The 25954-nt window shown below is 43.6% G+C and overlaps 1 protein-coding gene across 1 annotated transcript in view; it reads right to left on the reverse strand.

Moving 5' to 3' along the window:
• MEI1 (meiotic double-stranded break formation protein 1) overlaps nt 1–25954 on the reverse strand; it is a 62845-nt gene that overhangs the window by 28023 nt on the left and 8868 nt on the right. The window contains exons 7-18 of the mRNA XM_057742299.1: nt 25732–25862; nt 20700–20814; nt 19789–19905; nt 18724–18823; nt 18463–18597; nt 14365–14479; nt 13103–13194; nt 12160–12301; nt 10247–10358; nt 6250–6310; nt 4625–4722; nt 1959–2127 (exon numbers count right to left, since the gene is read on the reverse strand). Of these exons, the coding sequence (XP_057598282.1) occupies nt 1959–2127; nt 4625–4722; nt 6250–6310; nt 10247–10358; nt 12160–12301; nt 13103–13194; nt 14365–14479; nt 18463–18597; nt 18724–18823; nt 19789–19905; nt 20700–20814; nt 25732–25862 (1387 nt within the window). The remainder of the gene's footprint in view (nt 1–1958; nt 2128–4624; nt 4723–6249; nt 6311–10246; nt 10359–12159; nt 12302–13102; nt 13195–14364; nt 14480–18462; nt 18598–18723; nt 18824–19788; nt 19906–20699; nt 20815–25731; nt 25863–25954) is intronic.

Consider the following 25954-nt stretch of genomic DNA (forward strand, 5'->3'; position numbering starts at 1 on the left):
TAGTAGCAAGGAAAGATGTCCAAGATATATTGTTAAGTTATAAAGCAAGTTCAAGACCTTATATTATATCCCATTCTGTATATTAAAAGAAAGAAGTATATTTGCGTTTTCTAACACACATAAGAGTTCATGGAGGGTATGTAATAGTAGTTAACTCTGGCAGGTGTATGGGGAAGTAATTTAACTTTATAGCTAATCATTTTTCTTGATTTTTTACAATAAGCATGAGTTTTAAAATAAGAAAAAAACTTTTAAAGAATCACATAGGTCAAGAGATGTTCAATGAGGGTGTCAAGACAATTCAAAAGGGGAAAAATAATCTTTTCAACAAGTGGTGCTGGAACAACTGTATAAGCCACATGCAAAAAAATAGAAGTTGGACACCTACCTCACACCATCATAAAAGTTAACTTAAAATGTATTATAAACCTATATGTAAGAGCTAAAATTGTGAAAGAAAATAACTATAGAAGAAAATACAGGAGTAAATCTTCATGACTTTTGGTTAGAAAATGGTTTCTTAGAATCAACACCAAAAGCATAAATGACAACACAAAAACCAGATTTCACTTCCCCCACCAAATTTTTTTAATTAGATTTAATAAAAATTTAAAACTTTGTGCTTCAAAGGATATCATCAAGAAAGTGAAAAGACAACTAACAGAATGGGAGAAAAAAACTGCAAATCATGTATCTAATAAGGAACTTGTATCCAGAACATACAAAGAACTCTTATAACTCAGTTAAAAAATGGGCAAAAGATCTGAATTTCTCCAAAGAAGGCATACAAATGGCCAAGAAACATATGAAAAGATGCTCAAAATCATTAGTCATTAGGGAAATGCTAACCAAAACTACAATGCAAAAACCACTTCATAACCGCTAGGATGGCTACAATCAAAAAGATGGACAAGTGTTAACAAAGATATGGAGCAACCGGAACCCTCAAATATTGCTGGTAGGATTGCAGCTACTCTGGAAAACAGTTTGGAAGGTCCTCAAAATGTTAAACGTATTGCCATATGACTCCTCAATTCTACACCTGCTACATACAGAAAAGGAAGAGAAAAACAAGTACTCAAACAAATACATGTATACACATATTCACAGCATTACTCTTCACAATAGCCAAAAGAAACAGCCCAAATGCCCAGCAATGGATGAAGGAACAAACAAATTGCGGTGAATACATACAACGGTATATTATTCAGCCATAAAAAAGAATGAAGTACCAATGCACGCTACAAACATCATGCTCACTGGATAAGTATTGAAAACATTATGCTAAGTGGAAGAAGCCAGGCACAAAAGGTCACATACTTATGACCACATCTATAAGAAATGTTCAGAACAGATAAATCCATAGAGACAGAACACAGACTGTTGGTTGCCAGGAGCTGAGCAGAAGGAACAGGGGGTGACTGCTTAATGGATAAGAGGTTTTACTTTGGAGTGATGGAAATGTTTTAGAACTAGATAGAGATGATGGCTGCACAACACTGTGAATATACTAAATGCCACTGAATTGTTCACTTTAAATTGGTTAATTTAGTTATGTAAATTTTACCTCAATAAATTACTTTTTTAAAAGCTTAATAAAAAATAGTCCTTTGATTTTAAATTTTAATAAATTGCATGGTAATTCTTAAAACCAAAGCAAACCACTGACTTTTTTTTTTTTTTTTGGTGCACAAACAACACCCTCAGGGATATCAGTGAATTCTCATTAGCATTCTAGGCCTCTGTCTCTCACTACTGAGACTACCCACCTGTCTTAACCCCTCTCCAAAATGTGAGCCCCTCAGGAATACAAGCCATTTCTCACTTATCTCTGTGTCCTCAGTGCCCCACACCAGGCTTGAAGAGGATGCTTCTGTAAATATTTATTGAACTGAATGAACTTGGCTACAGATGTAGGTTCCAGAACCAACTGTCAGCCACCCGTTCCAGGCACTGACCTGTCCTCGTGAAGGTAGGCCAGGTAGAAGAGGAGCAGGATGCAGTACTGTCTCTGGCGAGCAGCTCCCTCCACATTCTGGCGATCCGACAGGAGAGCAAGGCTTTCAGGGCTCCTGCTGCTTATCTGGGGCAGCCCATGCTGCAGGAGCTCAGACACTGCAGAGAGTTCTGGGGAGGGAACAAGCAGGAGAAAATCACACAAAGGACACAGGAGAGCCGGTAATGAGCACATGAGTGTCTACTACATACAGAGTTCTGCATAGGGTAGCAAGGATACATGCGGGATAAAAGGAAATCAGTCTCCTCTTCCTCTCTACCAGGAGAGACTAAAGGTAACACGTGGAAGGACATGGATACATTTGTTCACTTGACAATGTCCACTGAGTGGCTACTCTAGACCAGGCTGTGAGACACAGGCCCTATCTCCAGTAGCTGGCAGCTGGTGCGGAAAAAACAGATAATGAGACAGATAATTGCAGGACGTAATCACTGCCATGTTCAATAAGAGAGTGACCCATGCCACCTGTGATGGGGAGGGCAAGCTCAAAGAGGAGAGACTCCCTGAACCAGGAAGCAAGGTGTTCAGTAGCCTGGAAGCATAAGAGGACGTCATGTTTAGGGGGCAGCGAGGGGTTCAGTGTGACTGGACCATGAGTGAATAGATGTGGAGTGTCAGGGGTTTGGGAACTGTGTGATGTAATTTGTAGCTAGACCGTGAAAGGCCTTGAAAAATGAATATGGAATTTGGATTTTATCCTGGGAGCAGATTCCTAAATTTCTTATGAAACCTCTGTTTCTTAAAAGAAAGAGCATTAGAATACGAAAAGAATACAAAAGGATCTCAGAGCCTACATTTTGAATAAAGTCAACTTTATGGAAAATTCACTACATTACCCTTACTTTCCAAACTTCACCACAGACCAGAGAAAACTCCATCACTGTCAGACAATGCCCCACGGACTGATGTTTGCAGATGATGGCTGAAGACCAGGGGAGTTGAGATGTTAAGACTTGATTTTGAGATAGATCCTCTAGCAGTCGGTGAAGACTGGTTGGGGGATGAGAGATTGAAGTCAGGGGGCCAAGTTAGAGGTCAGATGAAAGGGTGCAGTGGGCCTACGGCCAAGTGGAAGGTGAGATGGAGAATGTCCCACTGCGATGTGGCAGCAGAGTCAGGTCAGGTTTCCTAATTCTAAGTTTAGTGATTTTTCTACCAAAGCACACTATGATCATTGTGACAATAACAAAACTAATATCCTTGGGCCTCACACATCCACCTGCCCTTTCTCCTGATATATAAAAGCAAGAAGCAGTCTACATGTAAGTAAGGTCGGCTGCTCTTCCTAATGCTCTGAGACATGACAAGATCTCAGGGTCTGAGGGGGCAGACATGTGGGGCCCCTCCTATTCCGACAGGAGAGGGAGCTGCCAGCAGCAGTGGGCTGGTACTGATGAGCACAAGAGGCTGCTGTGATGCGGCTGCCACCGTGGCAGGAGTCGTCATGCTATTCTCTGTGCAGGCCAGAATACACTTGAATAGGCAGAGAGCTGGACACCACGCAAAGAGGAGTGGTTGGTACAGTGAGAGAACTAGGAGCCAAGCCATGTTGGAAGGAGTGAAAATGCTCACCTGTGCTTCTGTCTCTCTCAGCACAGTGTCTGAGAAAGACAAAGGATAAAGAGCGGTTTGGGAAGTCAGGGGGAGAAGACACAATCTTCATAAATGTAAAAAGAGGAAACACAACCAGCAGCAAATCTCCCCCACAAAGAAGGCACAATATTTGCTGAACGAATGAATAAAACAATGATTAAATTGTTTTACGTTATAGCAAGAGGGAGAAGTCTAGGATAGAGGAACTCCTTAGGGCAGAGAACATATCGTAATTATCACTGTACCCACAGCTGCACCTAGGCCTTCCCCGACATGCTGCAAAAGCTCAACTGATGCTCAACAAAAGGAAACACCTCCAGCTCTCAGCCCTGCATCAGCTGCTCCCCTTGTCTAGATGGTGCATGGGATTCCTTCACCCCACTCAGACCTCTGCTAACATGCCACCTCCTCACCTTCTCATGAAAACCCTATCTGATATGTACCCCCTCCTTCCATCCCTCTATCCCGTCACCCAGCTTTTTTTTTTTTCATAGCACCTATCCACCCCTGACATTACATCTGTGTGTCTATTGTCTGCCTCTCCTACTCCATTAGAACAGGACTTTGTATCCCTATTACCAGCTCCTGGAATAGAGTCTGGCACACAGTAGATGCTCAAGAAATATTTCTTGAATGAAGGCACAAAGAAATGAAACAGACTGTTCAAGATGTTTTGAGCAAAGGTCTCTGGAGGTAACAGGCAGAGAGCAAGAGGCCTAGTGCAAAGGACGAGGCAGAGAAGTTGGTCACGGGGAGGAACTGGACTTGATGAACTTTCAGGTCCTTCTCAATCCTTAAAGTCTAAAGGTCCCAGGGGCTTGGATTCCACTGTTTCCTGGAAGCTAGGAAAGCAGCCTACAGTTCCATCATTCCAGGATTCCATGGTTCCTCTGGGCAGCTTCAAGCAAAGGTTTCTTATTACTGTACTGACTCACTACCCAGCCAATCAACAAGGCATCCAGACACTAAAAGACCACCATGGACCTCATGAGTGGTCAAACCACAGTATCTTACCTTCTTGGGAAGGTGGTCCTGTCTTCTCTGGAGCTGAAAGGAGGTTGATGCACATGTAGTAGAGGAAACTGGAACAAACCTGGTTTAGGGCTGAGTGACTTAGTGGGAGAAGAGGAAGAGAGAACAAGAGAGGACATTGCTACTTTGGCTGGGACAGCCTATCCCTACAATGTACTGGGGCACCACTGCTTTGTGCCAGAACCCAATGAAATTCCAATCATGGCCCTGGGAGAGAAGATCTGGAGGTGGCTGTGAAAAGTAAATATGGAATTTGCTGCCCACAGATGTAACTTAGGCACTTGGCCCATATAGGCATTCACTAAAAACTTCCTAAAAAAAAATAAATCAAGGAGGGCTACTAAGCTTCAATTTAATAAAACATATAAACAAAAAAGTGCTCCTGGGTCAGGAAAGGGCTGGGGAGTACTAGAAAAAGAGGAAGCTGTTGAACCCAAAATGGGTAGTTAAGGAGAACTACAAACATCCAAAATTGAGACTTTGAATCCAGGTGAATTTCTGTATTCTCTCCTGAATGTTGGTTGTTCTATTCAGAGATATGGAAGGAGAGCTAGACACTGCACTGAGGTCACTGTAAGGACTGTAGGCAGTAACAAGTGGAATTTGCCAAGTAAATACAGAGGCAAATCGAAAATGGGGAGGCACAGGAGGCTGTTCTAGAGATCTAATGGACAGACTGAGGCAGCAAGCTCTCTACTCTGAACAAGGGAGTCTCTCCTCTGGAACTGCTGGGCTGGCAGCAACTAGAACATGACTCTCTTTCTCTTTTTTTTTTCTGTAAGAACTTTTATTGAGATACAATTGACATACAATAAACTGCATATATTTAAAGTGTACAATATGATTTTTTTTCTTATTAGTAAGGCATATACGGCAATCCCAATCTCCCAATTCATTCCCCCCCAACCCGTGCCCTCCCCCCCCCCACTTTCCCCACTTGGTGTCCATAAGTCTGTTCTCCACATCTGTGTCTCTATTTCTTCCTTGCAAACCAGTTGGTTTGTACCATTTTTCTATATTCTGCATATATGTTTTCTCTTTCTGACTCACTTCACTCTATATGACAGTCTTTAGGTCCATGTCTCTACAAATGTCCCAATTTCATTCCTTTTTACAGCTGAGTAACATTCCATTGTATATATGTACCACATCTTCTTTATCCATTCATCTGTTGATGGGCATTTAAGTTGCTTCCATGTCCTGGCTATTGTAAATAGTGCTGCAATGAACATTGGGGTGCATGTCTTTTTGAATTACAGTGTTCTCTGGGTATATACCCAGTAGTGGGATTGAACATGACTCTCTCTTGATGGACACTGCATCAATTACCCTATGAGAGCCTCGGTTTCCTTGTCTGTAAAATGATGGGTTAGACAAATGATCTCTAACAGCCCTTCCAGTTTTGATGTTATAGGTGCCCATTCAAGTATACATGGAATGAGGGTCTTATCAGAACCAGGTAAGTAAAAGCTACAGAAGCTCATCTGCTGCTGAACAATTCTGACACCATGTCAACACCTCCATGGTCCTATGACTAAACCACACCAATCAGAAATTTCCACTTGTCCAATCAAGAAGGACACTCAGCCCCTTGGAACCATACATACCTCTGGCCACTGCAGAACCTGGCCTTCAGTTCCAGGGTCAGTTGTATGAAGGATGAGGTAGCTTGGGAGAATTGGGAAGAAAGCAGAGAGCAGTTTAAACTAGACTTGTTAGAGAGATTCCCAAGTCTGGGTAGTACTAGCTCTGGAGTCACACAGATCTGGGTTCAAAATTTGCTCCATCACTGTCTAGTAACGTGACTCTGGAACACTTATTTAACTTCTCTGAGATTGAGTTTCAATACCTATACTTCGAAGGCTGTTGTGAAACTAAGTAAGGTAAATGTATGCTATATAGAATATCTAACAAATACTTAGCTCAGAGTAGGTGCTGAATCAAAGTTCATCTTCCTTTCTGATGAACATTCTACATTAGCTGGTGACCCTGGCTCAGGCCCCAGCACTGCCTGACTCCCAGTCTCCCCTCTCTTACCCTGCCCTGCCCTGCAGCTGTCAAAACTGACCTCTGTCCTGCCTATCCTGGGCCCCTATAGAAGCAGGATTCTAGACAAGAGCTCCCACTACACCAGCTCCAGGGTTGGGGATAATCTGTATTCTATCCTAGGGCTTATGGTAGGGGATTAATTCCTCAGAGTTTCACAGCAACTTTCTGGGACAGCAGTTTGACCTATGGCTCCCTCAGCAAGAGAATACCCAGTTTTCCTGCTGGAAGGGTTCCTCATGGCCCAGGCTCTCAGGGATCCAGAGTTTCTCCACTCCCAACTCCAGGTCTCTGCCCCCTCTTGGCTGGCAATGTCTGCTTCCCTCTTCTCTCTTGCAGTTTGAACCTTGACCCTGTTCTACCTGGCTTCATGCTACATAGATCTCCCTGTAATCACACTTTCTCTCCATGTCTTGCTCTGCACCATTGCCCTGCCAGAGATCTAATCTTCTGAAGCTGCACCCACCCAGCACCCCAAGGCTGGATTCTCTTGGCTCTTGAAGTATGGCAGGCAGAAAAAGTGGATAAAGGGAAGGAAAGAAGTATATGTCAGTGGCACAATGACTAAGAGGTACACTCTTTCAGGAAACCTACATGTGTTGTCTCATTTAATTCTCATTATTATCACCACGTTCTAGCTGAGGGCATTGTAGATAAGAAAATTAATTTGCCCAATGTCAAGAAACAAGGGATGTTATTGCACAATCCATATGTGGTCATGACAAAGGTCCTGCTTTCTCCCCTCTTCCACACAGCCTCCTACCCTCTCCTAGAAGCTCCCACTCACACTTCCGACATGGAATAGCTTCCTAAGGGCTTCCTGTTCTCTGTTCTTTTCCTGGAGAGAACAAAGATGCCTCTGAACAGAAACAAGGGACCTCTCCAGGATAACCCAGACCATCAATCAGAAACTCCCTCAAAATCCCAAATCAAATTTACAGACAACTGCAAAAGGTATGCCCCTCATCTCCTCAGCTCTGGATCCTGGCCCCTCTCCTTTCCAAGGACCTTGCTCTGCTGATTACCCCTGAGTCTCTCTACTGCCCCTTCCTATAGGCTGCTGATCAATAAGTGTTTCCATTTTTAGTGGATAGCAAAATCCTTCCTAATTCCATGTCCCCTTCCAATTACACCCCCACTTCTCACCTCCCCCTTACACCAAACTTATGGAAAGATTTGCCTATCTTGTCCTTACTGCCTCACCTTGTGCTCACTCTTCAACTCACTACAGTCTGGTTTCCACTCCAACCACTCACAGCAACTTCTCTGGTCAAGGTCTCCAACAGCCTACATGATGCCAAGTCCAATGGACATTTTTCAGTCCTTGTCTTATGTGACCTCTGGAATGCACTGGACACTCATGACCACTCCCTAATCTACAAAACTCTCTCCACTTGGCTTCTCTAAAGTCATACTCTTCTGGTTTTCTTCCTACCTCCCCAACCATTCCTTACCAGTATCCTTTGGAGTCTCCTATTCCTCATGACCACGGAATATTGCACTTTATTTTGTCTTTGTCCTTTGATGACCTGATTTTACACTCACCCTGAGGAATCTCACCTGCTCCCCACCAGAGAGTCGGCCCCACAACAACAGGGGTCTGTTTTGTTCACTGCTACATCCTCTGCCCTAGGACAGTGCCTTTTATGTAGTAGGTACCCAATAAATGTTTGTTGAATGATTGAAAGGCTGGATGCTAAAAACATCTATATTTATTATAAAGAATAAAATGTTGCTGCTATTCCAGTTCTACATGGATCAAGCCATTAGTCAATGCAGCTGCCCAGCCCACCAACAGCGTGTCCTAGGAGAAATTCAGGATGGAGAAAAACAGGAAACATTCTGTGCTTTGGATATACAGGCCCCTAGATAGTTAAGGTGGATAACTAAGGAAAACTTTCAAATGACCCCAGATTCTTGCATCTTCCCATACACACAAAAAAAGCACTAAAATCATTAACTTGAGATGTCTGGTTTTTGTGACTAGCAGTAATCTTTTTACGACTGACTACGTTTTCCCAACAAAAAGTTCACATATATTGTGGCTTCTCCCTCACCTCTTTGGAGCAGCTCTTCAGAGCTATCTGAGAGGCTGTCTCCTGGGCTATAGTCCTCAGCAAGGTTCCCAAATAAAACTTAACTTCCTAGGTTGCGCACTGGTTAAGAATCTGCCTGCCAGTGCAGGGGACATGGGTTTGATCCCCGCTCCAAGAAGATCCCACATCATGGGGCAACTAAGCCCATGTGCCACAACTATTGAGCCTGCGCTCTAGAGCCCAAGAGCCACAACTATTGAGCCCATGTGCCACAGCTACTGAAGCCTGCATGCCTAGAGCCCATGCTCCACAAGAGAAGCCACCACAATGAGGAGCCTGCACACCACGAAGAAGGGTAGCCCTCTCTCACCACAACTAGAGAAAGCCTCTGTGCAGCAACGAAGACCCAATGCAGCCAATAAATAAATAAATAATTAAAAAAAAAAAAAAACGTTAACTTACAACTCTTACATTGTGCATTTTTCCTTCAGTTGACACTGTATTTAAAGACCAGATGTCTCCCATGACCTCAGACATAGTCAATTACCTACCTAACAGCTCCACTGGGACCTCTCACAGGCATCTCAGAGGTACCCTGATCCAAACTAATTACACCCTCTACTGCCTTCCCAAACCAGACCCTCTTCTAGTGAGCCTCTTTTCAATAAAAAAACACTACCACCCACCTAGATGGCAGCCAGAAGCCAAGGCATTACCCCAAACTATTCCTTCTCCCTCATGCCCTACATCCAATCATTCCACCACATACCCACACCATCCACCATACACATACTACCTTAGTTCCTAACACCAACCTGAGTTAATGCAAGAGGCTGAACTTCTTGCCTCCAATCTTGTCTCCCTCTAACTCATGGTCCACACTATTGCAAGAGGAATCTTTCTGAAAAAGCAATCTGAGCCTGTCACTCCCCTTCTTTAAAACTCAATGCTCCCATGATAAAGTACAAATTCCCAATATGGCCAACATGTTGACTACTGAGGGAAGAAAATAAATAAATGCAAGAAGACCTGGAGGAGGCTGAAGGAGTCAAGAGCCACTTGGGTTCAATTTTAGGAAGGCATTCCAGTGTAGTACAGTTAGCCAGCACTTTCACACAGAGCACTACCACTCTTCTAGGAGGCATTTGCAAGTATATAGGACATTTTTCAGTTGTCACCATGACTGGGGATACTTCTGCCATTCAGTGCTCAGGAGCCAGAGACACTAAACATCTTGTGAGGTCTGAGGGAATGTGGAGTATGACAGTAATGGGGAAGGAGGTGTGCTGTGGGCTCTGAACTGGAGCCTTCTTGATACTCTCAATTAATTTGAGAACTGCCTTTAAGGACTTTTGATTGCTGGATGATACATCCTTCCACTCAACACTGGGCAGAGTATGGATGTGGATTCTGAATGAATAAGTAAGCCTCCCATCCACAGGTTATGCTCTCTTTGAGTACCCTGAGCAGCTGCCCAAGGTTCCTGCCTCCCACCCCACTTCCACATTTGCCTGTTGCCTACCGAGCTTCTTGGAGAATTTCTCCTTCATGTAGGGGACGATGACAAAAAGGCTGCGCAGAACTGAGAGGAAAACCTCCATCAAGGCTGGGTGAGTGGCCTGCTCCGAGTACCTCTGCAAAGAACCAAGAGGAAGAGCACAGCCCACCAGGACTGAGCCTCTGAAGGGGAAAGAGCATAAGCAAACACTGCATCATCCAGCAACAGCAGACTGAATCCTCTCACTTGAAGGGCACAAAAAATGCTAGGAGGGGACTTCCCTGGCGGTCCAGTGGTTAAGACTTCACCTTCCAATGCAGGGGGTATGGCTTTGATCCCTGCTCAGGGAGTTAAGATCCCACATGCCAAAAAACCAAAACATAAAACAGAAGCAATATTGTAACAAATTCAATAAAGACTTTAAAAATGGTCCACATTGGAAAAATCTTAAAAAAAAACAAAACACTAGGGGACCTGAAATCACAAGCCTACATCCAAGGCTTACAACTGCCACTTAAATTGTGCAAGATTTGTTACCTCTCTGGGCCTCTACCAAAAAGAGTAACACAGAAATAACAAGTTCTACCACCCAGAAACAAATGATACCCCATGTGTAAAAGACACTTTCTAAACTACAATGCAGAGTGACACCCATGTTTCTAACATATAATAATATAGTTCACAAACCTCCTTCATGTTTATTTTTCATGTGATCATTGAACAGAATCATGAGGTAGCCTGATGTGGTAGACAAAGCTCTGGATTTAGAGTAGAGAAACTTGGGTTCTATTTCAAGCTCTGCACAAAGTCGCTGTGTGTCCTTGGGTCAGTCACTCCCTCCCCTCTAGCTGTTTCAGTTCCCTATGTGTAAATAGCCAGGGCCTCAGGGACATGGTTCTTACACATACTTTCCATTTGGTTTTAAAACCAAGTTTTTTTCAACTAGAGGAGTAATACAAGCTCATTAAAGAAAATGTGTAAAATACAGAAAGTAGAAAGCAAGAATAATATTGATACAATAATTCTATGATCTAGTTCTAGATCTAGCTCTAAGACTTCATAAATCTAGGAGGAAGGTAGAGCAGATGAGGAAGGGTTACTGCTAGTGTGTGCCAATCAGGGCTGCAACCCACAGCTCCTGAGAGTTACCCACCTGAAGACCCTGGCACGCTGACTCAAGACTTCTTCAAGAAAAAGAGGCTCTCTCCTGTCAGAACCAGAGAATACTACCCTGCTGCCACCTACTGCTCCCAGTGGGTATTTTGGAGGTGTCCTTTCCCAACTAACAGGGGTTCTTCACAGGCTCACAGGATGTCCAAACCTCAAAGAGCACAAGACTCACCCAGGTCATCTGGGCAGTCAACAGCTCTGACCCTGCTCTTCCTACCATCTCCATCTCAAGTCAGCTCAAACCCAGGGCTCTCTTCAGGTCTCTCGTCTCTCGTTTTACAGAACTCACATACGTGCTCCTTAGTGAAGCCTAGATCACAGACACTGACTGCTGCTCTTTACTAAGCAGAAAAACACATAGGTTCAAACCTCAGCACTGTCATATACTTGCTTTACAACCATAGAAAAATGACCACCTCATCTTTAAATTGGGGGAAATTACAGGACTTATTTCATAGGGTCACTGGGAGGGTTAAATTAAGTTATGACTATAAGACATTTATCACTTCATAAACATTATCTATTTATTATTTTATTATTACTGCTTTCTACTTCTTAAGAGGCATCTATTAATGTATTATTTACAAGAAAACACTGTACTGCAATTTTAAAACCAAAGGAAAAGTGGCTGCAAGAACAACACTGCTAAGACTCTCAGAAGGTCTAGTTGAGTAGTCGAGTCACTGTCTTGTGCCTCTCAGCCTGGCTTGCTCTCACATTCTTCTCCTCCCCAGGCTTCATGCTGTCCAAGGCTCAGGGAAACTTACCATCACCATGGGGATACACAAGGAGTCACAGGCACTAAGAAGAAATTCTGAGAAGGCCTCCAAGGTGTCTTCTTTCTCAGCACTGGGAGCTGTGAATGGATTCTCCTGGGCCGAAGGCTCATTCTGGAATGCCACAGCCAACCTGAGAAATCAGTGTATGGATGTATCTACTACTACCTATGCAACATGAAGGATAAAAGCATCCTCCTAGAGGGATACCTGAGCTCAGGGCTCAGGGAAAGTATCCCTAGCAGCAGATCTGGAGAGAACTCCAGAGGCCTCAATGAGGGAGAACCTGGTCTTTGGCCACCTCTCCAGCTTCGTGCTCTCTACCCTCTCTCCCATAACACATGACCCTTCCACCCTACTACATGTATTTCCCTGAACATACATGCTGTTTGCTGTTTCACACCACTTTGCCTTTACATATGCTGCTCTCTCTACTTGGAATGACTTCCCCAGGTTTGTGACAACTGAATGAGTTCCACGCATATAAACAAAACTGTCTCTTCCCCAAGAGACTGTGAGCTCCGTGTGGGTAGGAGCTAATCCAACTTATCTTTCTACTCTCACTATCTAGCAGCAGGCCTGGCACACAGTAGGTACAACAAATATTTGTTAATGTGAACTGAATTCATCCAACAAGTATTCAGTGAACACCTATAGCACTAGGTTACTTGGGAAGAGGAACAAAGCTGAATGAGATACACCCTCATTGCACAGTACCAAAAACTTCACCAGGAGGGAATCTTTAGAAACCTCCTCCACATACCCCCTCCACACCCCAAACACATGCCCAACCTCCACCCCAGCCAAAGTCCTCTCACTATGCAGCAAAGCATCAGAAATCAAGTGTTGCTTCTAGAACATCATCCTTTGTCCAATTGCTTTCTACACTCACCCTCCATACCACTACCTCATCAGACCACAGAGGGCCCCTCACCTGCAGGCATTTCTAAATGCCTCCAGAGTGTTCAGGAGGAACTTTCCTCTTCGAAGAATGGCCTTCTCTGAATCTCTGTTGGAGACACGGCCCTGAGGTGAGAAGGAAAGAGGGGAACCTATTGGTCAAGTACCTACTCTGTGTTCCAGTCTCTGCTTAGAAGACTACAGACCTCTTCCCCTCACACTGGAGTCTGGCATTCCCATACACCTAACACTTTCCAGGGGATCTTAGGTATATCCTCACAAACCTAGCCATCTAATAGCTCCTTTAAAAAATGGTAGAAGGGGGAACCTTAACCACTTGTCTCCCTGTGAACCACAGGACTGGTTCCTGTTCTATTACATGCAGAAAGCTGTCCCAGGCATCAGCCTAACTGGCTATAATGCCCACAGAAGTTGTTTCAAAACACACAAAAATCCCCACCGCATCAGGTGTGAAGAACTGAGTTTCCAAAGCTAATCTTGAAAGACACAATCAGCACTCACACTAAGAGTATTTCTTCTGACATTTTAAGTCCACTGACCATCAAAAGCCAACGATTATGACACACTGCACACTGGTCAGATTCTTCCTAAGATTCTAGTGAATCCAGCCTTAAATAATTTTTAAGCTCTTTATTGGAATATAATTGCTTTACACTCTTGTACCAGCTCTTGAGGTACACCAAAGTGAATCAGCTGTATTTATACATATATCCCCATATCCCCTCCCTCCTGCGACTCCCTCCCACCCTCTTTGTCCTGGCCCTCTAAGGCATCACCCATAATCGAGTTGATCTCCCTCTGTTATACAGCAACTTCCCACTAGCTATCTATTTTACAGTTGGTAGTGTAAATATGCCTATGCTACTCTCTTACTTCATCCCAGCTTCCCCTTCACCATGCCCCACCCCTCAACCCCAGCAGCCTTAAATAATTTTGTGAGCATGTTTACCATACCTGCTTGGATGATATAAAAGACAAAGCATGTAGCAGGCTTGGATACAAACACCCTGGAATTTACTATTCAAACTCAGGTCCTTGCTAGTTTTGGACTTAAGAGAAAAACTATTTAATCCCTGTGACTTCGGTTTCCTAATGAGGATAACAATTATTAAGATTCACAGCTCTGCAGTTAGGAAAAAAAAATAACATCTCATTGCAGGTGTGTGTGCATGAGAAAAAACTATAAAGTGACATATAAAGGTAATGCAATGTACTAATTATCTTCTAAAAACTTATTACTGCATGATTTCCAGAAGCGGGCTGCAGTGCACTGACCAGGGGCCTCCAGTTCAGTGGGGTCTGGGAAAAATCTGCACACCGGCTCAGCATGGCTTTGAGCAAGGCCTGCAGCTCCTTGTACAGCACAGGTAGAGCACTCTGATGATCCTTCCTGCATCCAGAGAGACAAAAGTAGGCCTATGGTGAGGTAAGGGTGCTCCAGGATACTCTCAGGTTCTCAGGCAGTGGGGGACATGTGGTGGATCAGAACACGGGTCCAGGATCTGATCTGATACAAATCCTTGCTCCAACATTTATCTGCTGCTTCATTTTGTACACATTCCTCATCCTCTCTAGCTCTCAGCTTCCTCATCTAGTAAATGAAAGTTAACAGTACCCTCTTCATAGAACTATTCTAAGGATCAAATTGGATAACGTATGCCAAGCACTCAGCACGATGTTTACTAGATAGTAAGTCCTTATAAATGACAGCTATGACTATTATTGTTGTTATTAAGGATACAGAGGGTTTTCTCACGGAGTAGGGCCTCTCGGTGAAAGAAGTACTATGTAGAACAGAAGGTGGTCACTGTTCTCAAATAAGTGATAAGCTGCCTTGGGGAAGAGAGATCAAATTTGCTTTGTGTTACCTTGATGAAGAAAATCAGGATCAATAGCTAAATGCTATCAAGGACCCAGATTTTATTTAAGGAATATAAGGAAGAACTTTCTAAGTGTCAAAACTCTACAGAGGCACACAACATTGTAAATCAACTATACTTCAATAAATTTTTTTTTAAATGCTGGGGGAAAAAAACCTCTATAGAGGTAGACAGGACTATCTAGAAAGAAGTGAGCTCCCCATTCTTGGAGATTATAAGCAGAGACTGGAAATTACTTTTGGAGAGTCAATCATTATGAGTGTGGGGTAAATGTGAAAAGTAACACTTAGGGTCCATTTAACTCTCATATTCTATAGACTCAGAGGAGGTAAGAGTCATTGATTAGTCTAATTGTGAGCTCCAAGAGGCCAGGGACCAGTTCTGCCTTTTCACTTTACCTAAACAGAGCTAGATGCATTATAAATTGGTGCTAAATATAAAAGATGTTAAATGAATGATTGACTGACTACTTGACAGGGTATAGTTCACTGTACTGATTTCCTAGAAATGCTATGATAAATTACCACAAACTGTGTCGCTTAAAACAACAGAAATTTATTCTCATGTTCTGGGGGCTGGAAGTCTGCAATCAAGGAGCTGGCTCCCTCCCAAGGCTCTAGGGAAGAATCCTGCCTTGCCTCCTAGCTTCTGGTGGTTGCTGGCAATTCTCGTCATTCCTTGGCTTGTAACTGCAACATTAATGCTAATCTCTGCCTTGCTCTTCACATGGCCCTCTTTGCATATCTGTGTCCAAATCCCCTTCTTCTTCTAGGGGCACCAGCCATTGGATTTAGGAGCCCACATTGTATGACCTCATCTTAACTCAATTATACCTACAAAGGCCCTATTTCCAAATAAGGTCACATTCACAGGTTATGGGTGGGCACAAATTCTAGATGGATGTTAATTCAACCCAGTTCAGAAACTAAGAAGAAACCTATGTTAACCCTCATCTCTGGGCCTTTCTGAACACTGAGAGCACCATTAAGAAGAATGAAGTAATGCCATTTGCAGCAACATGGATGGACCTGGAGATTATCATACTAAGTGAAGTAAGTCAGACAGAGAAAGACAAATATTTTACAATATCGCTTATATGGGGAATCTAAAAAAATGATACAAATGAACTTATTTACAAAATAGAAACATACAGACTTAGAGAACAATCTTATGGTTCCCAGGGGGAAGAGTGGGGGGGCGGGGGGCGGGATAAATTGGGAATCTGGGATTGACATGTAAACACTGAGAATAATCTGTTGGGTCCTCTCACAGGAACTCAGTTAACTGTATATACTGAAGGCTTGACTTCTCTTTTCCATCTTCATTTCTAGAAGCTCTAACTTTCTATCCTACACTGATGGTCAAGCCCTGGTTCTGCCACCTTTAAATTCTTTCAACAGTTCTCACTCTTCATTCCTCCTTCCGGTTGTGCTTCCCAGAGACCCTCTGAACCACTCCACCTCAGATGGACCACCTCAGAAAACATTCTGGAAAGTTAAAGTCAAAAGTAAAATCATCTAAGGATTAATAACCAGCCCCCCACCCATAACTCTCCACAATTCTGACCCAACCAGCTTTCTGGCTTCTTCATGTACTACTCCCCTTCACACAACCTGCCAGCCAGACTGGCTACTGTACCCTTAGTAATCCCTAAATTTTCCCACACACATGTTTTGGCCAACCCTGGTCCTTTCACAAATCAAAGTCTCTCTCATCCCTCATAGCACAGCTCAAATACTACCTCCTGCCTGAGAGGTGCTACCAGTCCCCCCATAACACTGACCTCCTGGGAGACCTCCAGCTCTGCCTGGAAACTTCTGATTGACTCTGGTTCTCACTCGGTGCCTTTGCTACCCTGTTGGTTTACTCATCTCACCCTTGTTGGGATTCATGCCCCAGATTTAGAGATGCAAATCCAGGAAAGGGCAAAAGAGGGAAAGAGACAAACTGAAGCCATTATAATGTAAATGCTATTCTTTCTCTCAATTTTTAGAAGCAACCTAGAGTCAAGTGACAAAGACTTAAATATAGTTAAGAAGAGATTATAAATGTTAACAACCTTTACAATATAAAATTAAAGGTACAATATAAAATTAAAGGTACAGCTGACATTGAGAAGTAGAAGGTAAGAAGGAGAAGGGAAAGGAAGAGTTGGGGTGCTAATATACACAGCTAACCAAGTAAGGCATCAAGAGATACTACTTCAAGTTGAGGGAACAAGAATTACAAATTTTAAGTATATTATTTAAAAGTTTGAAAACATAACATACAGTAACATAAAATATTAACTAGCAAAAATACCAAAGAAACATAGAGAAGACAAAATAATGTGAGCTAAGTCTTTTTTTTCTTACTGTCAAGTCAATGAATAATGTCCTAAATTGACAAATAAAGAAACAGCATTACAAGCATATTGTTTAGATTTAGGGAGATAAATCACCAGAACTAAAATCAAATGAGTTAAAATTAGTTTCCTTTAGGAAGTTGGGACAGGGGGCTGTTCCTTTTCATTATAAACCTTGTGTATATTTTATTTTTTATCGCTTAAGATTTTAGATTTTTAAAAGGGAGGACATGGAAGCAAAGTAAAATTTTCTACATAAATAAATATGGGTTTCCTCCATTAGTTTTTTCAAGATATCAAGCATCTTACTAAGGAATGATTTCCCATCTTGACCCTAGGATCGCTTAGTTTCGCCATCCATTTCAACATCATTCATATACTGAATATCTACTAAGAGCAAGGCATATAGCAGTGAAAAAAATGACATGGTCCCTTATCTCTCAGAGATTATTTTATATAGTAGAGGAGACACAAAACAAATGAATAAACAAAAACTATCAAGTGTTTGGTACATACTGTAACAGCCAAATGGGTCAGTTAGGGAAGGACACTCTAAATGAGACTTGAATGATGGGAAGAGGCCAGTCATGCAAAGATTTAAGGGAAGAGTATTTCAGGCAGAAGGAAAAATTAGTAGAAAGGAAGTAGGGGCAAAGTCTGGACTAAAACACATGACTGAATTTTAAAAAGTTACATCCACAAAATAAATACAAATAAAATCCTATTTAAAAAAAAACATGCAGAAGCAATTATATTCCAATAAAGAGCTTAAAAAAAAAACATGCAGAGAATTGGAAAGAACTCTTCAAATTAAAAATATGAAAGCAGAAATAAAACACTCAATAATAGGGCTGAAAGATAAAGTCAAGAAAATCTCCTGCAAACTCGTACATAATGACAAAAAAGATGAAAAACTATCAGACAAAGAAAAGAAAGAAACAAAACAAAGAAAATCAGATGACCAATCCAGGATGCCCAATATCCAAAAGGCAGTTCCAGAAAGAACAGAGTAAGTAGAGTAACGGAAAGAAATAATTCAGTGAAATTTCTCTGACCTAAAGGACAAGTATCCCCTGGAAGCTGCCCTGGCCTTGACAGGCCCTCAGGTACATGCAGGGGTGGAAAGTTCAGCCTGTCTGAACTTCTCACCTCAGAAAGGCAGAAATGGCCTTCACTGCCTCAGCGGCCACCTCCAGCACAGGGCTGCTCACTGCCTCCTGGAGGGCACGGCCTGCATCTCTGCACATGGCTGAGCTTGTGAACAGCTTGATCTCCTCTGGCTGCCTGAGAAATTGCAAATGAGGAATTAGTATGTGAACTTCTATCACTGACCCCACCAGGAATAAATACCTCACTTCTCTCCTTCTCCAGTCTGGCCCCTACAGGCTTGACGCTCCACCACTTCCTCACCGAGTCAGGATCTCAGCAAAGAGCAGCAGTCCCTGCTTGTGCAGCTCAGTGTTGTTCATCCTCAGGCTTCCCTGCAGGCTCCTCACCACCGACTCGATCCCTACCACAAAATGACACAGCAGAGGCCAGGGATCAGTGCTTGGTGGTTTCTTTACTGCCTTCCCAGGAGAGGTGAGAGGCTCTGGACAGCACATATTTGCCGGCAGCCCTTATGGAGCAGTCTGACAAGTTGAGCTGATGGGACAGGACTGTGAGATCTTTGAGGGTGGGCCCGTATCTGATTCATCTCTGTCTCCCAAACCCAGCACAACCCATAGCACAGGCCTTGGCATTCAGGTATATAGTCAATGCCTACTGGCTGAGCTTCACCTTCTCTACTACACACACTCCCATTTCTCCTCAAAGAATCAAGTTGGTCCTCCACTCCTCCAGGAAGCCTTCCCTGATCCACTCAGGCAGAGCTCCTGCACCTCTTGTACTTCCCCTCTAGCACAGCCCTAATCAGCTTGTTTATATCTCCCTCCCCTTCCAAAGGGCAGGGACCACGTTATGTGTACTTCTAAATCTCTAGGTCCCAGCCTGGTGCCTGGCATAGAATAGGAACACAGAATATAAAATGAATAACTGAATGTGCCCAGTCTCAAAATCTAGATGTGATGTAAAAATCCCAGACAAGGAAGGAATCACCAGGAAAGAAGAAGGGACAGTTTCAAAAGGTTTGAAATCAGCAAAACTTGGGGACTAACTAGATGGACAGATATGTGGGGCACAGGAAAAGACTGAATCCAAGGCTGAGTAACATTGCTCTTAAGGTGTAACAGGAATTCATTTTGTGGCCCTTCTCCTGCTAAATATTTATGTTCTGCCAGTCAGTGAAGAGCAGAACTGTTTGGATATCATTGCTTGCATGTGGAATCTGGTAACGAGTTCAGGCTGATGGAAATGACCAGACCAGCACCCCCCTCCAAGGTGTAGGCTAGCCACCCCCCCATCACTGCTGCTGCCACCTAACTTCAAAATGCTGTCAACCCGAGCCAGAGCTAGTGCCGGACCCACACTACCAACCATACACCGTGTGGCACTTGGAAAAGAAGAGTGGCTCTTCTGCCAGGAGTATCAAGCAGTTGTAGCTGGACCAGACAAGCACTTCGCTGGAAGAGGAGAGATGCTCAAAGAGGAACTCTGGCCAGGGAGAGAGGGAGAAAACAATCAATGACAACTGTGTAACCATGATCCCTTAACCAATGCTAGGGCCTTGGGTTTATTCAGCATCTCATACCTGTCACTTCAGCTGTTTACACACCCTCTCCATGAGACATGATCATTAATTCACAGATAAACCTGGAAAATGCCCTCAGGCTTTTTAACAGGTGGGGAAACTGAGACCCAGAGGGGGACAGTTGGTGGGGGAGGCAGGACTGGAACTTAGGTCCCCTAATTCTCAGGATGGGCAGCAGCATGATGCAGAGAAAAGAGGTTTTAGAAGCCTTGATTTTGTATCCCTTCTCTGCCAATGCTGAGTCTTGTCAATTTAAACCAGTTATTTCCCTTCTCTAGTTCAATTTCCTTATTCATAAAATAGCAAAGATGAGGACCTAAAAGTGGCAACATTTTCAATGCACCTTGGGGCATATTTCCTGGCTCATAACAAAACTTCAAGACACATTAGTTCCTTTTCCCTCCCTGGTCCAGAGGTCTTTCCACCACCCCACTAGATGTTTATTCCTAGATGGTCAAATTAATAAGACAGATCAGCAACAAATTGCTCAAGGTCATATTAGAAATCTGTAGCAAGAGGATTCAGACTTTATGAGGCCTATTTCCTAGAGTCTGTCGTGTACAATGAACATGCCACCAACCATCCTTCTAGTGTGCATATCAAAGAACCCCCAACAGGACTGCTGCTGCTGCTACTTGAGGGTCTCCAGTCAGAACTCTGGTGTCCTCAGAGGAGAAAGTTAGAAGGGGCCTCCCACCTGGGATGTCAGCATGGATGAAGGCCGGGGCGTGCTTCGCTGGCGAGTGGACCAGTACCGCAGTTATACAGTGGGCACTGGCCACCTGCAGAGTCTCATCTCTGGAAAGGAGAAGCTGGAGAAACAAGCAGCAAAATGTGCCACAGTCACATCACTGACAGGACCAGAGGGAAGCAGCCTGAATGGCTCAGGGCAGAAGCCTCATTGGTCTCTGAATCCCTCTCACACTAATGGCACCAGGCATAAGGATGGTGCTCAGGGAAAGCAGTTATGGATTATGGAAAGGAGTCTCTATGCACAGCAGCAGGTGAGAAATAGAACAAAAGAACCCAATGGCACTCAAAGAACACTAACACCGTCTCCAAGAATGGCTCAGGTCTTCATTAACAAAAGTACTTTCACAGCCCTCATCTGGTTTTGATGTTTGCAACAAGCCTGGGACACAACAAGAGAAGGTTCTACTATGAGCCTCACTTCACAGAATGTGGAGAAAAGAGTTGATGTTACAGGCCTGAGACTGTTATCCTTAGAAAGTTCTGCCTGCAAGGTTGGCCGCTCACTGGGTTCGGGAAGTTGAATTTCAGGAGGGTTCCCAACCCTCCCAGAACTGATAAGGGTGGCTCACTGTGACTAAACTATTTGTACAAGCAATGCAATTTATGCTGAACACCTGCTTTCTTTCTGGGAATCTGGAATTTGGTACGTGCTAGGCAGAGGGTGCCTACATAACCAGCCAGCTCCCAATTAAAACCTCGGGCACTGAGACTCTAAAGAGCTTTCCTGCTAAATAACATTTCATACATGTTGTTACAACTCACTGCTGGAGGAGTAAAGTACATCTGGCAGTGACTCCGCTAGGAAAGGACCCTTGGAAGCTTGTGCCTGGTTTTCCCCTAGACTTCACACTATACATCTTTTCCCTTTGCTGATTTTGCTTTGCATTCTTTCACTGTAATAAATCATAGCTGTGAATATAACTATACACTGAATCCAGAGAGTCTTCCTAGTGAATCACAGAACCTAGGAGTGGTCTTGGGGAACCCTCAACATACAACAGGAAAGAATTATTAAAGCTCATTGAGGTTAAGTTACCTATGCCAGGCCACACAGCTAGGGCAGAAACTCAGGTCAGCCACATCCAAATTTAGGAGCCTTCCCACAACTGTGATGCCTCCCGCATCAAAATTTTAAATCAGGTTACTCCTCTACTCAAAATATTTCAATGAATTTCCATTGCACTCTGAATAACACCCAAACTCCTACTGGACACCATAGCTATTAGAAGTCCCTACAACACTTTCAGAAATCAAGGTAAGAGTTAACTGCAATCATAGATTTTAAGTGTAGTAGAAACTGGCCTTCTGGGGGAAAATGACGAGTAGAACATATATCACAAGACAAAGGAGAGTATGCATTGTTTTAGAGCTTCAAAGGAAAAGGATCAAGTCACACACGTCTGGTAGAGATGCATCTGAGGACTACAAAACATAAACCCATCTCAATCATGTTAGACTTTAAAATGGATACATAGGGCTTCCCTGGTGGCTCAGTGGTTAAGAATCTGCCTGCCAATGCAGGAGACATGGGTTTGAGCCCTGGTCCGGGAAGATCCCACATGCTGCAGTGCAACAAAGCCCATGCGCCATAACTACAGAGCCCACTCGCCCCAACTACTGAAGCCCATGTGCCTAGAGCCCGTGCTCCACAACAAAAGAAGCCACCACAATAATAAGCCTGCACACTGCAATGAAGAGTAGCCCCCACTCTCTGCAACTCCAGAAAGCCCGTGCGCAGCAACAAAGACCCAATGCAGCCAATAAATTTAAATAAATAAATAAATTTTTTTAAAGGGTACATAAACAGCCTTTCAATTAGTATGTAAAGGAGTCTCTAGATATTAATCTTTATCTTGTTCTCTTTCATATAGGAAATGACATATATTTCAGTCATGCCTATTGATATAAGGCAAATCATTATTTTATGTACCACTAAGAAAGAAAAAGATCTATGATTAAACTATGAGACACCATTGATGGTAAAACGTCTCCCAGTTTCAGGGCTGTTAAAATGTAAAAAAATAGGAATCTAGAAAAATGACATTTAACCATTAAGCAAAACAATGATTCTTGGATTAAAATGCATATTCCTCATTGTGCTGAGGAAGAAACACTCTGACCCGATTTTTCCGTCATAAACAAAATTAATTGTGAAAACCTATCTTTTAAAAAAATCCTAATTACTCACCATGACCCATCAACACTTGCATGACTTTCCCGCCTAATCTCTAGCCTCATCCTGGGCCACTTCACTCGCCTCCCGCCCACTCTCCTATCCCACTGGCTTCCCTCCGTCTGTTTCTGGAACACATCAAGCATTCCCCTCCTGTGGCCTTTACCCGTTGTTCCCTCTGCTTGAAATGCTTTTCATACCACTAGCTTACTTTATTTACTTACTTGTTTTCAGCTTGAGCCATAATTGATCAGTGGTTCACTTTAATTCTTCAAGGGTCAGCTCAAATGTCAATCCTCCAGAGAGGCCATGACTCAACCTATAGATAGATTCTGCCGATACTACCTCATCTCCTCTTTATTTCCTTTAGAGCACTTATCAGAAACTACAATTACTTTGCTTATTCATTTACTTGTTTATTATCTTCCTTCCCCAGTTGACCATGCAATGGCAAGAAACTCATCTGTCTACGTACCATGATATTCCCAGTTCCTAACAGTGACTGACGTATCACATTAGTGCTCAGTATATATTTGACCAAATGAATGAATCAACACTGCAACCGCAGGAACACAAACATTGGCAACATATACCCAGGGACCCAAATTTTTGGAGAATAAGTTGGTTATCAGCCAAAAGCAGGCAAGAATAGGATTAGACTTTGATTCCCCCCCAAAAAAAGCCAGAATGGCAGTAGAAGTATACAGGCCAGACTTAACTTTATTTAAAACTTTGATAGTTTGTTCATCATGAATTTTTTGCATTAATTTTTAAAATAAATTTATTTATTTATTTATTTTATTGGCTGTGTTGGGTCTTTTTTGCTGTGCACGGGCTTTCTTTTTAGTTACAGTGAGTGGGGGCTACTCTTCGTTGTGGTGCGTGGACTCCTCATTGCCGTGGCTTCTCTTGTTGTGGAGCATGGGCTCTAGGCGCGTGGGCTTCAGTAGTTGCAGCACATGGGCTCAGTAGTTGTGGCTCACGGGCTCTAAAGCACAGGCTCAATAGTTGTGGCGCACGGGCTTAGTTGCTTCACGGCATGTGTGATCTTCCTGGGGCAGGGATCGAACCCACGTCCCCTGCATTGGCAGGCGGATTCTCAACCACTGCGCCACCTAGGAAGCCCTGCATTAATTTTTATTTTTTTTAAATATTGCATTAAAATACTATTTAACTGGACTGCTGAGTTTTTTTAGCAACCCCTTAAGTTTTGCACCTAAGGCAAGTGTCTTACTCGCCACGCCCTAGTCCCAACCTTGTTGGTTCTTGTAGTAAAACAGAACACTAATCATCCAAAATGGCCAATGGAGGAAGTCTCCATATATGGATGGAGGATGGGACCTCTAAACCAAGACTTCTGTCTCTGCAAGTTCTCTCCCCCTAGGGAAGCGCTCTCTAATCTCTGTCCCTGCCACCGTCATGCTGCCTTGGTGCACTGTGAGGACACAAGACCTTGTGCTCCTGCTGAGCCCAGGACCAATGTTCTAAGGAGATGCTACCATGGACTCCAGGAGAGCAGCAATGACATGAACACAGAAAATAACCCAATATGAGATTTTGTGGTTCAGAGACACAGGCCTTGCTCATCAGAGTTCATAGGCCCTACATGGACCATTTCAGAGGCATTTCAGGAAACAAGGAGGAGCAGTTTGCTCTGGCTTTTTAATAGTAGCTTACCTCTCCCCAACTATCCCTTTCCTACTTCTGACCAGGGCTCCTCCTCCTTTCTGCAGAAGGCATCCCACAATCTGGTCAATGAATGATATCCTTGCTATCAGATGAGGATAAGTAACTCTGCCAAGCCCTGTGCAGAGCACTGCGGAGAGAGACAGCCAGACTCAGGTTCTGCCCTAAAGAAGCTCCCAGTTGATCAACCACAATATGGTACAGTAAGCACTGTGACAGGGGGCACATTCTGCCTAAAGAAGCCAGGTGACAGGGGAGCCCTTATAGGCATTGAAAGCTGAGTCAGACAAAGGAGAGGGGAAAAGTTTTAAAGGCAAAGGGGAAGAGCATCTGCAGAGACACAGAGACAGAATGCCTTAGCATATGCAAGACCAGGGAGAAGTTGCACATGGCTGGAGCACTGGGTTGTGGGGTAGAAGAGACAGGCAAGTAAGGCTGAAAGGATAAGCTGGGCCCAGAGAAAGAGGGCTCTAGGTTCCAAGCTGAGAAGCTTGAGTTATCCCTAAAACAACTGTGGTAGCTTTGTTTCTGTTGCTGCATGTATTCTTCATCCTCAGACAACCCAGATGTGAAGGGAAAGATACAAATATAAGGGTTCATGACTGAAAGAAAACAAACTTTGAGCCTTCTAGTAGCCTATTGTTTTGGCCAGTAAGAAAATACTTAGGAGGGGATTTCCCTGGTGGCACAGTGGTTAAGAATCTGCCTGCCAATGCAGGGGGGACACGGGTTCGAGCCCTGGTCTGGGAAGATCCTACCTGCCCTGGTCCAGGAAGATCCCATATGCCACAGAGCAACTAAGCCCACGCGCCTAGAGCCCATGTTCCACAGCAAGAGAAGCCACTGCACTGAGAAGCCCGGGCACTGCAACAAAGAGTAGTGCCCACCCCCACCCTCCCCCACAACTAGAGAAAGCCCAGACGTGGCAACAAAGACCCAACACAGCCAAAAATTTTAAAGATTTTTTTAAAATAAAATAAGATAAAAATAAAACCTATCAAAAAAAAAAAATACTTTGGAAATCCTAGATAGGAGTGGTGGATAAGGAAAAAGCCCCAGGAAGCATTCAGGGTCCCTTGATATTGAACCCAGAGACCACGAATCACAAAGCAACTACCTTTTTGAGCACCAAAGGCAGTGAAGTCTCTCCTGGTGGCCCCTCAACACCCTCAGTACTTTCCACCAGCGCAGACTTGTTCATGATCATGGACACAAAGAGATCATATTTCAGCAGCTGCCTCAGCAAACCTAGAAAACCAAGGGGATGGGAAGTGAGGCAAGCAGAGCACAGGCACCAGAATATACACAAGGTAGCTCCTCAGACACCCCCTAGAAACTTC

The sequence above is a fragment of the Hippopotamus amphibius genome, chromosome 7 (genome assembly GCF_030028045.1).
Source record: "Hippopotamus amphibius kiboko isolate mHipAmp2 chromosome 7, mHipAmp2.hap2, whole genome shotgun sequence".
Classification (NCBI taxonomy): domain Eukaryota; kingdom Metazoa; phylum Chordata; class Mammalia; order Artiodactyla; family Hippopotamidae; genus Hippopotamus; species Hippopotamus amphibius.